The sequence below is a fragment of the Brassica napus genome, chromosome A1 (assembly GCF_020379485.1).
Source record: "Brassica napus cultivar Da-Ae chromosome A1, Da-Ae, whole genome shotgun sequence".
In the NCBI taxonomy this organism is placed as follows: Eukaryota; Viridiplantae; Streptophyta; class Magnoliopsida; order Brassicales; family Brassicaceae; genus Brassica; species Brassica napus.
Genome location: NC_063434.1, coordinates 6,061,991 through 6,078,403, shown reverse-complemented (window position 1 = coordinate 6,078,403; position 16,413 = coordinate 6,061,991). Strand labels below are relative to the sequence as shown.

Below are 16,413 nucleotides of genomic sequence, written 5' to 3'. Positions count from 1 at the left end.
AAATACCGAAAACCAAAAAAAAACCAAACCGAAACCGAACCGATATCCGGATTGAACACTCCTATTTCACACCGCAAGAAATAAAGTCATTAGTACACAATAACTCTTTGATTTCTTTAGTTTAAGATCCATTTTTCATTTAAAAAAATTGGTGAGCCAGAGAGGGAAACAAATTAATTATTTTAGTTACTCATAACCCAAAACAGCAATCAAATTGTTAATGAGATATAACCCAAAAAAAATTCTTGATAAATTGATTTTAATAATTTTCTCAAAAAATTGATTATAATAAAAAATATCACATGTATACAATAATTGAAATATGTTATTAATAGTCAGAACTTCTAAAGTTTTTTTGGTAGCAATCAGACTTTTACAAATATTAAAAGTGACGGTCATAGTTTTTAAAACCAAAATCTCTACATTCAAAATTTTAAACCAAAAGCCTAAAGCGGTAGTCGTTAATAATATTTTTGTTTTAAGTTAATAAATTGTAATATTATATAAAATTTAATAAAAAAATATAAATTTGTTGGCTTCAATTTTTTTATTTTTACAATAAATAAATAAAATATGTTGTTGATAAATTTTGATTGATTTCTTGTTTTAAACTACCCAATATATTTTATGAACTTGAATTAAAATAAAAAATAGATTTGCAATAAATATGTAATACATTTGGAAATGAATCATAATATACATTTATACCATTCACAACTTCTAAAGTTTTTGATGCCAATCAAGCTTTTATAATTTTCTAAAGCAAAAGTTACAGTTTTTAAAGTCAAAATCTCTACCGCCATAATTCTAAAGTCAAAGCCTAAAGCCAAAGTCATTACCAATCAGTATCTTTAACTTGGATGCAGAGGCGTGCCTACAGTGTATTGAAAAAGGCATCCGCCTCAGGCCCCCGATTAATACGACTGTTTTTAGGACTCTAAAATTTAAAATAATTTATACTATAGTGGTTTAGACTTATTTAAAAAAACATTTCTACGAAAACTAATTAACTCATTTTTTTAATTCATGTATTTTTTTCTATATGACATAATATAACATATTTACATTATAAATTTATTCTTTTACAGTATTAGACTTGTGTATTTGGTGAAAATAATATATCATATTAGAAAATTGTTTTCATTACGATTGTAAATAAATTTATTTTTAAAACTTGCCTTAGGCCCCTAAAACTCTTCGCACGGCACTGCTTGGATGGCCTAGATGAATTTTGAATCAATATCTTTTATAGTATATAGATTTTCGTAGGTTTTATTTTGATCAAAAACCTTACATTTATTTAATATATGTATCACATCTTTTCATGAAGTTATCCCTTTAACAATCATATACACAACGACAGTTAAGAAGTCCGGGAACTTCAGGATCGTCTATACAAAATCCAAGCCCGCCTTTGTGTTGCATGGCGCAGTCTCGACTGCAAAAGGACCTTTTACAGTCTTTTCCTTCTATAATGGTTACTGCACATACCTTTCCCTCAGTTTTTTCAACCATTAAACATACTACAAAAGCATGGCATTGACGAAAAATATATATAAAAAATATAATCATTTACTTAGATATCATAATATTTTGGTTTAATTGAAAATGAAAAATTGAAATTACCTGAGAATACAATCATGAGTACAAGAAGATAAGAACATGATAACTTGGCCATGCCCAATATTCTTAGCTTGATATTTTTGTTTTCAATGACTTTGGTGTGATGATTATATGTCTATATATACTGGTTGTAAGGTATGAGATGTTCTTCTTTCTTTTTACTCTTTATCACATAAAATACAAATGTTTGCTTAAATGAAAAAAAACAATAAATAGAAAAAATCATTTATATCACATTTTATTTTAGTTAGATTTTTGACTACTTATGAAATCAATAGCGAAATAAAAGATAAAATAATCAGTCAGTTTACTTAGCCATTTCATTTAAATAATAGATATGAGGTCAAGATTTGTAGGTGATACAAAAAGAAACTAAGCATGTAATAATCACATAAATAATACACAATAGCCAATTAGTCAAATGTAATTAATGCATTTTTGATTTGTTTGGTCAACAGAAAAAAATAGGCATTTGACTATTGAAAAAAAATCATTAGCTAGTTATAGGAAAAAAATCAAATGTATCTTTGGTTAACCTGTCTATTTAAATAGAGAGGACTGAGATTAAAACATTATCCTTTTTCTTAGAATAACATTATTTTAATAATATTGTTTAGTAATATAGTTCAAAGTTAAATATAGAAAATCCACTGAATAAAAGTCTCATTCAAAGAACGACATTTTATGTTGTATTAATAGAGTTTTATTTAGCTATGTAATTCTTATACATGATAATTTCTGGCTAGTTTCCATTGAATAAACCAAATTCAATTAACGATTCTGTATATTAAAAATTCATCTTTAGGGTATGATTGGTAAATGAAGTTAGTTTTAATTTTTTTTTGCTGTAAGATTATAAGTGTAAACCTTTTGCTGTAGATTTTTTTTAGAACAACATAACTTTTTGCTGTAGATATGTATGATATCTTACTGTATTTGGTCATGTAAATTAATGATTTTTATCCTCTTCACATTTTAGTTTTCAAATATGTGTCCTAAAAAGTAAGCCAGAGACTTATTATCTGAGATCTGGATCTGTTCTAAAAGAATATTCAGGGTGTCCAAATTCAGATCTAGATAGTAAAATTTTAGATCTGTAAAATCGAATCCGGATATATTGATTTTTAGGTCTAGATATCTAGTTTCAGAAATTTACTTTAAAAATATTTTTAATTTTTAAGTTTATTAATAATTATAGTGATTTATTAATATTTATACATAAAATTCATCTTATAATATTAGATTTAAATTCTAAATATTATATATATTTTATAAATCTTCTATAAATAATCCAAAGCTCCCTTTACCTATGAAGTGAAATGCTTCGGAAAACAGTCACTGGGCGTTAGTTAGTGGGTTAATGTTAGATTGGGCTTCGTGGTTTTGTAGGTTCTTCCAAACCGACATGGATAGTGCGAACGGGTCAAAAACTCGGATGCTTAAGAAAACAACCCATGATTGTCATGTAGTTGGCGAATGGAAACGTTCCAATTAAATTTGGTAACTACAACTTGGACGTGGCCTGTCTGTTTCCTATTGAAAAAGCCGTCGACAGTTAATTATGGAACCATATAATGGTTTTGTTCAAAAAAAAAAGGACCATATAATCAGGGGCGGAGGCAGTGAAGAAGAAGTGGGGTCAGCTGACCCTACTATTTTTTTAAATATATTTATTTTTGTTTAAGAAAAAAATTATTGACCCCATTAAAATATAAAATTTGACCCCACAAAAGATATAATATACTAAAATAATTACAATACATTAAAAATTAAAGTTATAATTTGTAGTTTTTAATGGTTTATAAATTATGTTTTTGAAAAAAAAAATTATGACTCCGGTATAAAAAAATTTTGGTTCCGCCACTGCATATAATCGTTCTTGCATTCTCAAGTTGATGCAATTTTAGTTTATAATAATCTTCAAAAGTAATCTATTATATAATATGAGAGTTTCTCTCCTCCTGATGCGACACGTCAGCGATCTGTGGGTTTCACTTTTTAAAAGTGTGAAAAATGTCAAATATGTGGTTCAAACCCAGGTTATTGAGATATAAGCACTCACAACTATACCATTGTACTAAAGGATACTTTGTACATTGATGGTCGAAACTAATATAATAAAAGAGTTTCTTTCCTCCTGATGCGACACGTCAGCGGTCTGTGGGTCCTACTTTTTAAAAGTGTGAAAAATGTCAAATATGTTGTTCAAATCCGGATTATTGAGATATAATCACTCACAACTACACCATTGCACTAAATGATACTTTGGTATATTGATGGTCGAAACTAATATATATTATAAAGGTCGGAAACTAATATAATATTGTGGACCCCACCTCTTTTTTTTTAATTGATGGTTAACGAATGGACTTCGACAAAAAGTGGCTTTGGGCTTATTGATTTTATGTTTATTAGGCTTTGTATCTGTCCAAAGTGGTGATACAGACAAAGCTAAGAAGATTAGGGAAGCCACCATCTTCACCATCTCCTTCGTCGCTTGCGATTCCCCTTCCGGCAATCAGCTATTATGGTCGATCTTTAAGGCTCTACGCACGTTTTGCGCCTACCAAACGCTTAGTTTCTCCTCTAACGCCTTCAGAGCTCTCATATATATAGAATCCCTCGAGGTAAAAGCTCCATCTTGTCTCAAACTTTTCTTTCTCAGTTTTCCGATCGCTTTACTTTCTCACATCCGTCACGAAAATGACTTATCCAGCCGCTTCAGCCGCCGTTCCCTACTTCACCTTCACTCTCTCCACGTTGGAAGGTCCACTCAGTCCATTGTTGGTCGGCTCATCCGATTCTAGGATTTCAGGAACATTAACAAGAATGGAGAGTTTATGGGCATCACCATTCTCCTCCTTGATGAACTGGTGATGATTGTTTTTTAACTTATTTTTTTATCACTTTAACTTTGCTTTGCTTATTCTTTGTTCATATATGAAACGTGTCTTCATCTTTTTGTTTTTGTTTTGTCTATGAATTTTTTTATGAACAACTAATGATTTTTCTCTGTTTTTCTTACAGGATTCTGTGATCTACGGTTTCATCCCTGCAATCTCCAAACAAAACAAGAAAACTGAATGAATTATGTCTTTAGCAACCGAATCTAAAAGAAATATTTTTACCAAAAAAGAAAAATCTAAAAGAAATAAAAGACATCTTACTTAACAAATTAAAACTTTTTTTTTTTGCAGATTCCGACGACGACGAAGCACCCGAGGACCAACGACAATGGAATGATGCGGACGAAGCCTAACTGATGTAAGTAAACTCCTCTTCAATAACGCATCACACTATTATCGCTCCCCAATCTCACAAACTTAAGCTCTAATCATGCCAGGGATCCCACAGGTGATGCTGTCCCGACGACGGAGAAAAAAAAAAGAAAGATAACCTAACTTTTTTTTTATTTTCAGTTTTTAAGTTCAAATCATGTTTTAGACATAGAACCCAACATAATTTGAGCTCAAACATTTTAAACCCACAATTATTTTTTCATAATGTAAAAATGTCAACCTTCGTTTATGTTTTGTTAAACTATTTTAATTTTTATGTTTTGTTAAACTATTTCACACAGGGGGCAGATCTCCTTAGAAGGGGAGCCACTCGCCACGATGCTTCCAGTTTCACCATTCTTGAAACTCTTATGAACCACAAAGCCAATATAAGAGCTTTGTTTCAATCCAACGGCTGGATTTTGTCACAGACCACCGCTAAGCCTGAAGAGGGAAGAGAAGTGGAGTGCTGCGTTTTGGAAGATGGTTACTTGGAGTTTACAAGATGAAGATGGAACCCGTGACGAGGAAGACGAGGAAAAGTGTTACTTGGAATATCCTAACGTTGAGGATGTAGACAATGTGTGATCTTAGCGATGAAGATTAGTGTAGCTTTAATATATGCTACTACGGTCTTTGAGCTCCCTAACAAGTACTAGCAAACAATGTGTATTTTGAAAAAATAAAATAATTTTGTAGTGCAAGTAGTTTGAAACTTTGAGTATTTATTCAAACAACGGATATATACAGAGTTGATAACTTGATATGGACCCTCAAATAAGTTGGTGCTGCGCTGTCACAATATCTGTCTTTTTAATTTTATATACCTGACGTAAGCTTCTTCATCTTCTTCTCTTTCCCTTTCCGTTGTTTCACGCTCTCTGTTTCATGTTTAGGCCTTTTTTACATTATCTATATTTTACCTTAATTATACTTTTTGAATTTTCCTTCCGTTTTGAGAGATGTCTCTAACTTGAGTTAATCGTCAAAAGGTAGGATCAATTTTGTTGTCTTACTTCCGATAAATTTTATTCTTTAATTTGCACAAATTTTAAACAACACCAACATCCCGTAAATCATACCGCCCCACCGATATCCAAAGTAACCAGCTCCGCGCTTGCGCGGGGTCTCAGCATCTAGTTTAATTAATAAGCCACCAAATTAGTCCATCATGTAAGGCAATTAACCTCTTCTCTCGTTTAACTCGATTTTTCCGCGGGAAAGCAAACACATCTTCGGTAAATTTTGCAGCATTTCTTTAGACCGATGAATGTGAACTAAAAAACGACGAGTAATCTAAATTACATTTTGTAATGTTTTCTTTCAGGAAGTCAACCTCATTTGACGACAAATCACAAAAAGCCGACTTTTGAATTTTCCACCATTAATATTTAATTTATATCTCTTTCCCCTTATGGGCATTTAAAATGATTAGAAAGTTTCGTACATGGCGGGCCAGACATAGTCAACGTCGGCAAAAACGGACTTCTTTTTCCCATTTGTTTCTCTTCTATATTTAGTCCCAACTGAGTATCATCTCACAACCAAGAAGAAAGAAGAAGTCATAGTCAAGGAAGAGGATAAATGGAGAGCAACGGCGATAACAAGAGAGTTAATATACAATCATCACCATCCTTCAGGCTTCGAAGCCCAAGCCTAAACGCACTTCGTCTCCAACGCATCTTCGACTTATTCGACAAAAACGGCGACGGTTTCATCACCGCCGATGAGCTAAGCCAAGCTCTCTCCCATCTCGGTCTCAACGCAGATCTCTTTGACCTCTTATCCACCGTCGAATCCTACATCCAGCCTGGTAATGCCGGTCTCAACTTCGACGACTTCTCTTCTCTCCACAAGACCCTCGACGACTCTTTCTTCGGAGGAGCAGGAGACAACGACGACGACGACGATCCTTCCTCCACTGCTGCTGACGAGTCGGATCTCGCGGAAGCGTTTAAGGTGTTTGACGAGAACGGCGACGGGTTTATATCGGCTAGGGAGTTGCAGACGGTTTTGAAGAAGCTTGGGTTGCCTGAAGGAGGGGAGATGGAGAGAGTGGAGAAGATGATTGTTTCCGTTGACCGGAATAAGGATGGTCGCGTTGACTTTTTCGAGTTCAAGAACATGATGCACGCCGTCGTCATCCCTTCTTGACTTCAATAAAAACAAATTTTATTTTCCAACAGGATTGTTAATTAATTACTTTTTCTCAACTGAATTTTCTATGTAATGATCTGATTAAAAATTTTATAAACTTGTAGCATTGGAATTTTAGTTTAATTATAGATTGGAGAAGATGATTGTTTTTTTAGAACTTTTAGTGCATATTTTTTTGCTATAGTCTTTCAAGTAAGTTTGTTTTGGATAATAACTCTAAACTAAAAGTTTATGGGCATCAAAGTTTGTATTATTGGTAATACAGAATGATGGTGAGTTTTTAGTGCATTTTTTTTTTGCTATAATTTTTCTGGTAAGGTTGTTTCGAGTAATAACTTTAAACTTGAATTATGGTCATTTCATATCGTTTTTCTATAATCTATTCCATTTTAAAGAGTTATATGTTTTGAAGTCTTTACCTTCGCGGCGATTACGACTTACTTCTTCATGAGTGTGATAGAGAAGACGAGAGACGAGAAGATCGAAAATCCAAATAAAGTTTTTACAGAGGTTAGGTTAATAATCAGGTCTACTTGTAAAACTACCATGTACCCCCACCTTGATTTATTTGATTTTGATGCATGGTTTAATGAGATTATATTTAACCATTTGTAAATCTATAATATTTTCTAGGGCTGGGCAAATAAACCGAACCCGAAAATCCGAACCGAACCCGATCCGATGAAAATGAATCCGAACCGATCCGAACCCGACATAAATACCGAATGGATCCTGTTTTTTGGTATATTGAGTTATGGGTATTATCCGAACCGAACCCGGACCTAAATGGATATCCGATAGAACCCGAAACATTTATAATAACAAAAAGAACTTCTACCAAATATGATCTTAATTCTTAATATGTATCCAAAATACTTTAAGATATTATTGAACTTCTAAAATAATTATCTATTAGATAAAGGTTGATGGTGGAATGTAGCGGTTGAAACCTAAAGTTTTTTTTATTTTGGTTTTGTTTTCATTAAATAGTGTTTCTCATTTCATTTCATGAGAACTTAGTTTTTGTTTTATGATTTCATTTATCTGTTTTCTTTATTTCACTAACTATGTTTATCTTTCGCTTGATTTTGAATGATCACGTTTGATGTTTTTTCTTATTTTTGAATCGATTTTACTTATGTTTTGGCTATTAAAATATGTACAAATCATGTATTTTAAATCTGAAGAACCGATTTCATTTATGTTTTAGTTACAAAATAGGTACAAATCATGTATTTTTAAACCGAAGAACCGATTGGGACCCGAACCCGAAAGTACAATGGGTTATACCGGTTCTTTGAAGATTTACTAACCCCGACCCGAACCCGATATAACCCGAACCGGTCCCGAACCGAACTTTTATATAACCCGAATGGGGTTGATTTTGATAAACCCGAAAAACCAAAACCCGAATGGATAAAACCAAAACCCGATTGGGACCCCGAATGCCCACGCCTAATATTTTCTTCTCTTTATATTTAAATATTTGGAAATATTCAGTTTCCATATATGATGCGCACCGTCGTCATCATTTCTTGTAGGGCTGGGCAAATAAACCGAACCCGAAAACCCGAACCGAACCCGACCCGATAAAAATAAATCCGAACCGATCCGAACCCGATATAAAAACCGAATGGATCTTGTTTTATGGTATTTCGGGTTTTGGGTATTATCCGAACCGAACCAGAACCTAAATGGATACCCGATAGAACCCGAAACATTCAAAATTTACAAAAAAAACTTGTACTAAACATGATCTCAATTCCTAATATATATTCAAAATATATTGATAATCTAAAATAATTATCTATTATATGAAGATTGATGGTTGAAGGTGGCGGTTGAAGGTTGAAGTTTTTAGATTTGGGTTTTATTTTTCATTGAATAATTTTTTTATTTCATGAGAACTTGATTTTCGTTTCATGCTTTCATTTATTTGGTTTTCTTTCGATTAATAACTATGTTTACCTTTCACTTGATTTTGAATGATTACATTTGATGTTCCTTTTTTTTTTTTTGAACCGATTTTATTTATGTTTTGGTTACAAAATAGGTAGAAATCAAGTATTTTAAAACCAAAGAACCGATTTTAGTGATTTTTTTGTTACAAAGTATATATAAATCAGGTACATTTAAACCGAAGAACCGATTGGGACCCGAACCCGAAAGTACATCGGGTTATACCGGTTCTTTGAAGATTTACTAAACCCGACCCGAACCCGATAGAACCCGAACCGGTCCCGAACCGAATTTTCATATAACCCGAATGGAGCTGATTTTGATAAACCCGAAAAACCGAAACCCGATTGGACTAAACCGAAACCCGATTGGGACCCCGAATGCCCATGCCTAATTTCTTGACTTCAATAAAAAACAAATTTTATTTTCCAACAGGATTGTTAATTAATTACTTTTCTCAACTGAATTTTCTATGTAATGATCTGATTGAAAATATAAATTTTATAAGTCTGTATCATTTGAATTTTAGTTTATTAATAGATTGTTTTTTAGAACTTTTAGTTTTTGCTATAATTTTTCAGGTAAGTTTGTTTTGGGTAATAACTCTAAATTAAAAGTTTATGGGTAGCAAGATTTGTATTATTGGTAATGTAGACTATGGTATAATCTAGAGTTTTTAGCGCATTTTTTGGTATAGTTTTTCTGGTAAATGTATTTTAGGTAATAACTCTAAATTTTGATTAAGGTCGGTTGAAGTTATTTTTCTATAATTTATTCCATTTTAAAAATATATATGTTTTGAAGTCTTCACAAGAAAAAGTAACTTAAATTTTAATTAAAAATACATTATCTTTAGAGAACTTGCATCATGTACACAAATTTTTTTTCCTAATTAGATAAATATTCTAAATCCCAGAGGATGTTACCTTGATGGCTAGACACCAAAGTTTTAGATTGCTAATATCCATATTCTTTTTGTATTATGAACCAGTTGACACTTATTTTTAATTAATTATTTTTATTATTTTGTTAATCATAATTCAATAAATGCAATTAAATTTTAAAAAAATTACAACTACTATTATTGTCTGATAAAAATATATTAAAAATTCAAAACTCTATACTTTAAAAGAAAAATAACAGTCATTTTGAAATAGAAGAAGTATTAAATAAAGTGAGTTTGACACTTTTTTATTTTGAATATTAATTTATCCGAAATAATTTAATTTAACAGATTTTTGCATTTTTGTATAATTATTACACAAATACACACTCATTGGTCGTCATTACAGAGCTTTGAGCTTTGAGCTTTGAGCTCCGAAGCAGATTAAATATGCATAGTGGAAGCAATCGTTACTTAGCGAATCTCTTACGTCTTTGCAAAGATCAAAAGTGCAAACTTTCCGGGAAAGTCATTCATGGGTCCATCCTTCGGACTGGATTTTCCATCGACACTTATCTCTGCAATCGCTTACTAGATTTATACTGCGAGTGTGGTGATAAAGGTTATGCACGCAAGGTGTTCTACGAAATGCCTGTGAGAGATGTTTACTCGTCGAATGCTTTCTTGACGTTTTGTTGTAAAGTTGGGAACTTGGGTGAAGCCACTAAGGTGTTTGATGCAATGCCTGAGAGAGATGTAGTGTCGTGGAACAACATGATTAGTGTATTGGTTCGTAAAGGTTTAGAGGAGGAAGCGTTGGTTGTTTATGAGAGGATGGTTTCTCAAGGTTTTTTGCCTTCTCGGTTCACGCTAGCTAGCGTTTTGAGCGCTTGTAGCAAGCTTTTGGATGGTGTTACCGGTATGAGATGTCACGGGGTTGCTGTTAAGATTGGTCTTGATGGTAACATTTTTGTTGGCAATGCGTTGTTGTCTATGTATGCTAAGTGCGGGCTTATGGTTGAACATGGTGTTAGGGTCTTTGAATGTTTCCCTGAGCCTAATGAGGTCTCTTTTACCGCTGTGATCAACGGGTTAGCTCGGGAGAATAGAGTTTTGGAGGCAGTTCACATGTTTAGATCGATGTGCGAGAAAGGTGTCAAGGTGGATCCTGTTTGCTTGTCTAATATTCTCAGAATCTCTGCTCCAAGAGAAGAATGTGAGAGCTTGAATGAAATCAATCGCAATGTGCTGGGTAAACAGATCCATAGTCTCATGTTGAGACTTGGGTTACAAGGAGATCTTCATCTGAGCAATTCTCTGCTCGAAACTTATGCAAAGAATGGAGATATGAATGGTGCAGAGTTGATTTTTACTGAGATGCCTGAAGTAAATATTGTCTCTTGGAACATTATGATAGCTGGGTTTGGTCAGGACTATCAAAGTCACAAATCAATTGAGTATTTAAAGAGAATGAGAGAGTCTGGTTTTGAACCGAACGAAGTTACATGCACTTCTGTTCTTGGAGCGTGTTTTCGTTCAGGGGATGTTGAAACCGGTAGGAGTATATTCAGTAGCATGCTTAACCCTAGTGTTACCGCTTGGAATGCTTTGCTCTCTGGCTACTCCAAGTTTGAACACTATGAGGAAGCAATCAACCAGTTCAGAGAAATGCACCTTCAGCATCTGAACCCAGATAGAACAACTTTGAGTGTGATACTAAGCTCATGCGCGAGATTGAGGTTTCTGGAAGGAGGGAAACAGATCCACGGTGTAGCGATAAGGAACAATATCTCTAGGAACAGTCACATAGTTAGTGGTCTTATTGCAGTGTACTCTGAATGTGAGAAGATAGAGATCTCTGAACATATCTTTGATGATTGTACAACAGAACTAGATATAGCTTGTTGGAACTCCATGATGGCAGGTCTCAGTCGCAACTCGCTTGACACAAAAGCTTTAATGCTATTCAGAAGATTGCTTCGGACTGGTGTGTTGTTTCCTAATGAAACTTCATACGCTACTTTATTAGGCAGCTGTTCGAGGTTATGTAGTTTGCTCCATGGAAGACAGTTTCATGGACATGTAGTGAAGAGCGGATATGCAAGTGATCCCTTTGTTGAAACCGCTCTTACGGATATGTACAGTAAGTGCGGTGAAATAGACTCGGCTCGAGAGTTGTTTGATACCGTGTTGGTTAAAAGCATAGTTCTTTGGAACGAGATGATACACGGGTATGCTCATAACGGACGAGGTGATGAAGCTGTTGGTCTCTACAGAGAGATGATATCATGGGGAGAGAAGCCCGACCGGATAACTTTTGTCTCTGTGTTGACTGCTTGTAGCCACTCAGGACTGGTGGACACCGGGCTGGAGATACTCAGTTCCATGCAGAGAGATCATGGTATTGAGCCGGAGCTGGATCATTATATATGCATAGTTGATTGTCTTGGAAGAGCTGGCCGGCTTGAAGACGCAGAGGCGCTTGCAGAAGCTACACCATACAAAAACAGCTCTGTTCTATGGGAGATTCTGCTTAGTTCATGTAGAGTCCATGGTGATGTGAGCTTGGCTAGACGAATCGCAGGGAAACTCGTAGCTCTGGATCCTCGGAACTCAGCAACTTATGTGCTGCTAAGCAACATATATACTTCTGTGAGACGGTGGGATGAAGCTGCAGCTCTTCAAGGGTTGATGAACAAGAACAGAGTGTATAAGACTCCAGGTCACAGCTGGATCATAGAGAACAATAATAGCTTGTAAATGTAAAACATAATGTAGATTAAAGATTGTACCAGCACAATAACTATTGTATTCTCAGAAAGCTCTCAATCTCTGGACACTCACTCCAGGTTATTTAGTATTACTCAAAGGAATTGCCCTCAAACCAAGAAAGAGAAAGAAACCAATAGAATTTGGAAGAAGTGACCATCCATATGGACAAAATAATATCACCAAGGTATCTCCTGGCCATCCCAAGCAAAGAACTTGCCGTTGTCTTGTTTCTTTGCATTGTTGATGATGTGCAATAGTTTTTGAACAGCGTACTCTTTTGTGAAAAGCTTTCCTTCAGGAACATTCCTTTGGAACGGTCGAGAGAGATCAGTGTCTACAGTTCCTGGATGCAGTAGAATGCATACCACAGGATCCTTCCTCCTACCCAACTCAACCGATACATTCTTCGTCACTGCATAAGCAACAGTTGGGAACAAGGAGTTAATGGTTTTGTTTTCTCAGTTCTTACCAATAAGATCAAAAAAATTTCAAATAACAATATGCAGTACGTTGGTTGAGTGCGGTTTTTGAAGCCCTGTAAGAGTGCCAACCACCAAGTTTGTTATCACCAATGGATCCAACTCGTGCGCTTAAATTGGCTACAACAGCAACTTCCCTCTCCGTTCCATTCCCTCCACCAGCCTTGAGGAGTGGCCACATATGCTACAACAAAGCCAAGACAATCTTTTGTGACTCATTGATTTCATGTCCATGCATTACTTAGATTTGCTATCAAACCATTTCTCACATGTGGCAAAATCTAAAGGCAACTCCTTTAGGAAAGCAAAGAGAACTTGGAGTACTTACCTTCATTACTAGAATTGGACCAACCGCATTAACCTCATACGCAAGCATCAATGATGATTTTTCAACCTTGTTCAATGTTGTTTCTGTACTGACATCAAACAGAAATTATTAAGCTTCATTGGTTAGTCCTCATAGTAACGCCTCTTGATTAGTCATCATTCAAATGAAAAGACTACTCATACCTGGCTGCAATACACCAGGAATTGAAAGTATACCAGTTGCGTTTATAAGTAAGTTGAGAGAACCATATCTTTCTCTTACAGATTCCGCTGATTCCTAATCAATACCAATGACAGTTTCAGAAAAAGGAAGAGACTAGCCACAACATCCACTTTTCAGACAGATTTGAAGGAAGAGAATATTAACCTCAATGGTGGTTTCATCTGTAACATCAAGCTTTTGGATGAAAAGCCTCTCAGAGAAGCTATTCTTCAGATTAATGAGACTTGTTGCTTCTTTTGGATTCCGGCAAGTGGCAACAACATGTCCTTTCTTACTGTTCTCTAACAACTGCCTTACCTACACACAAAAAAAGCTTTAGCTTAAACAGACAGGTTTGGATCTAATGTTTGATCTCAGCTGAATAAAAGATTCAAGCGGCTCACAAACTCGAGGCCGATGCCTCTGGAAGCTCCTTGGACCATGGAAACTCCACCTTCCCAATTGGGTAAAGAAGATGATGATGATGACGTGGCGAAACCAGCTACACTCATCCTCCTCACAGCTGCCAGCGACGGCGAAACAAGCCACGCGCCACCTGTCTTCACCAGAGTGTTCATTACGAAAGAGTAGCGCATTGGATGCTATTTTGCGGATGTGTTTGATTTAAGATAAGAGAAAGAGGATGGATCATAAAGGCAACCACTTTTCATCGCCATTGACACGGAAACTTAACTGCCATTTCCACAAAGGTGGGCATAAAAATCCAAACTTTATTCCAATTTCAGACGGACCAATATTTACCAAGTTTTTGTTCCCAAAGTAGCACTCAAGGCTCAAAGTCACAAAAATAGGTTTTATTAAAGAGGTAAATATACACTTATACCCCTTGGGTTAATTAATCCAAACCTTAGGGTTTAGAGTTAAGGGGTGGGGTTTTGGAATTAGAGTTTAAAATTTTATAAAAAATAAATACTAAAATAAAAAATAAAAATTTTAAAAACAGTTTCAAAAAGTATTTTTAAATTATTGAAAAAAAAAAAAATTTCGAAAAAAAATTTCAAAAAAAAATTATAAAAATTTTGAATCTGAAACTATAAATTTTTTTTTTTTTTTGATTTTGATTTTTATTTTATTATTTTTATTTATTTTTGTTTGTTTATTTAATTTTAAACCAAGGGTATTAGGGATATTTTACCTTTTAATGAAGAGAAATTGGTGCCATTGCACCCAAAAACAGCTCTATCTAGCATAACACCCATCTCTTGATTAAACTATTTTGCATGACCATTTTGCCCTTACCGGCTACATACAGAACCGTGTGCAGACAATGTGTTTTTGTGTCAGAATGATCCCACCAAACCATTGGATAATTCAGTGTGAGAGTGCTCCTACCCAACCATTGGATAATTCATTGTCTCGTACCTTTCTGAGAAGGAAACTCAAAAATTTCATTTTTCATCTCTTTACGCTTTTGATTTCATTTCTCGGCATCAAGGCAACACATTTAATCGCGTTTCCCCAACCACCATTTTCGTTTCATCCATCTTTTTAGATTTTTCGTCGATTCATTCTTCATATGCTTTTCCAGTCAATTCACCTCGAATCCTTGTTTCAGTCCCTCACTAAACCCCTAATTTCTCACTCCTATTTTTCCTAAACCTTTGAGATGGACGAAATACCACTTTCTCGTAGCATGTTCGCCGTTGGTGACAAACCGTGTGGCGAGCGTATCAACTCGTATCGCAAAATCAAGAAGACAAAGTTGATTATCGACGCGTTTGAACCAGAGGAGTTGGATTTCATGCGAAACTCGAAAGTCGGAAAGATTCTAGCTATTGACGAGAACCCTCCATTCTCGGGGGCGTTTGGTCAGCATGTTATTACCTTAGTTGATAGAAAATGTTAGAAGCTGCAAATTCGTTTAGTACCTTAGTTGATAGCCCATACGTTGTCTGTTAATATCACATTTACATGGTAACTGATCTAGTTACGGGTATTAAGTTAGTTATATGCAGAACCATGACTGGGTATGTCATTTGTTGTTTGTTACCTTTATGAGTACCCGCTAACTACGTTTATTTACCGTTAAAAATTGTTAAGCTCTACCATGTAGATTTGTCAATTTTGTTACTCGTTACCTATACATTTGCCTGCTTTGTCATTCAGTTACGACTAAAGAATAATTTATCAACTACAACCTGTAGAACTCGGTACTAATGAATATATCAACTAACATTTGACTCACCCAATATCTCACACTCCTCAGCCTCTTGGCCATTTGGCTTAATATCAGCCCTGCCGTAGGCTGCATCGCCAGAAGCAGAACCAATCTGTAAATTTAATAACTGACTTCCATCATTATTTGGATGTGTAACATTTTCCTTCCCCTTTGATGTTGACCCTACACTCACAGCAGCAGTTCTATCCGTACCTGCTAACAAAAATGATAACAGGTAAACCATTTTTTAGCTACTACAACAAAAAATATAAGTCTTACTTATATGAATAAGAACGACCATCCACCCGCATACCTATGGCTAAAGTGAGTCATGATTGATTTTGAGTTTCAGTAACCACTTCCTGAAGACTGATTATCCCATCACTTGTTAGTTTGACGACCTCCATTTCATCAGATGAGTCCGTTTCGATTAACATCAAGCTTTTTCACCTTCTTTACTTGTTATCCTAAGTTGGATAACAGAAAACGTTAGAAGCTGCAAATTCGTTTAGTACCTTGGTTGATAGTCCATACATTGTTTGTTAATGTCACAT

The 16,413-nt window shown here is 34.8% G+C and overlaps 3 protein-coding genes across 3 annotated transcripts; 2 read left to right on the top strand and 1 right to left on the bottom strand.

Moving 5' to 3' along the window:
- The first annotated feature begins 6,413 nt into the window (after positions 1–6,413).
- On the top strand, positions 6,414–7,215 carry LOC111211675 (calcium-binding protein CML42). Its single transcript, XM_022712949.2, has one exon. The coding sequence runs from the start codon at positions 6,486–6,488 to the stop codon at positions 7,053–7,055; it is 570 nt and encodes a 189-aa protein (XP_022568670.2). The 5' UTR covers positions 6,414–6,485; the 3' UTR covers positions 7,056–7,215.
- Positions 7,216–9,446: 2,231 nt separating this feature from the next.
- Positions 9,447–12,763, top strand: LOC125577935 (pentatricopeptide repeat-containing protein At4g20770-like). The gene has a single exon (XM_048740108.1). It carries the CDS (start codon positions 10,351–10,353, stop codon positions 12,658–12,660), a length of 2,310 nt encoding a protein of 769 aa, XP_048596065.1. The 5' UTR covers positions 9,447–10,350; the 3' UTR covers positions 12,661–12,763.
- On the bottom strand, positions 12,651–14,440 carry LOC111211656 (C-factor). The gene is made up of 6 exons (XM_022712926.2): positions 14,085–14,440; positions 13,846–13,998; positions 13,662–13,755; positions 13,480–13,562; positions 13,182–13,335; positions 12,651–13,084 (listed from the first exon to the last, which is right to left on the bottom strand). The coding sequence occupies exons 1-6, from the start codon at positions 14,274–14,276 to the stop codon at positions 12,849–12,851; spliced, it is 912 nt and encodes a 303-aa protein (XP_022568647.2). The 5' UTR covers positions 14,277–14,440; the 3' UTR covers positions 12,651–12,848.
- Between the last annotated feature and the right edge of the window lie 1,973 nt (positions 14,441–16,413).

Coding starts and splice junctions, on each gene's coding strand:
- LOC111211675 (XM_022712949.2), top strand. CDS start 6,486: ATGGAGAGCAACGGCGATAACAAGAGAGTTAATATACAATCATCACCA.
- LOC111211656 (XM_022712926.2), bottom strand. CDS start 14,276: ATGCGCTACTCTTTCGTAATGAACACTCTGGTGAAGACAGGTGGCGCG. Junction 13,563..13,661: donor TCCTGGTGTATTGCAGCCAG/GTATGAGTAGTC, acceptor ATGTCAGTACAG/AAACAACATTGAACAAGGTT. Junction 13,085..13,181: donor AAAAACCGCACTCAACCAAC/GTACTGCATATT, acceptor TTGCTTATGCAG/TGACGAAGAATGTATCGGTT.
- LOC125577935 (XM_048740108.1), top strand. CDS start 10,351: ATGCATAGTGGAAGCAATCGTTACTTAGCGAATCTCTTACGTCTTTGC.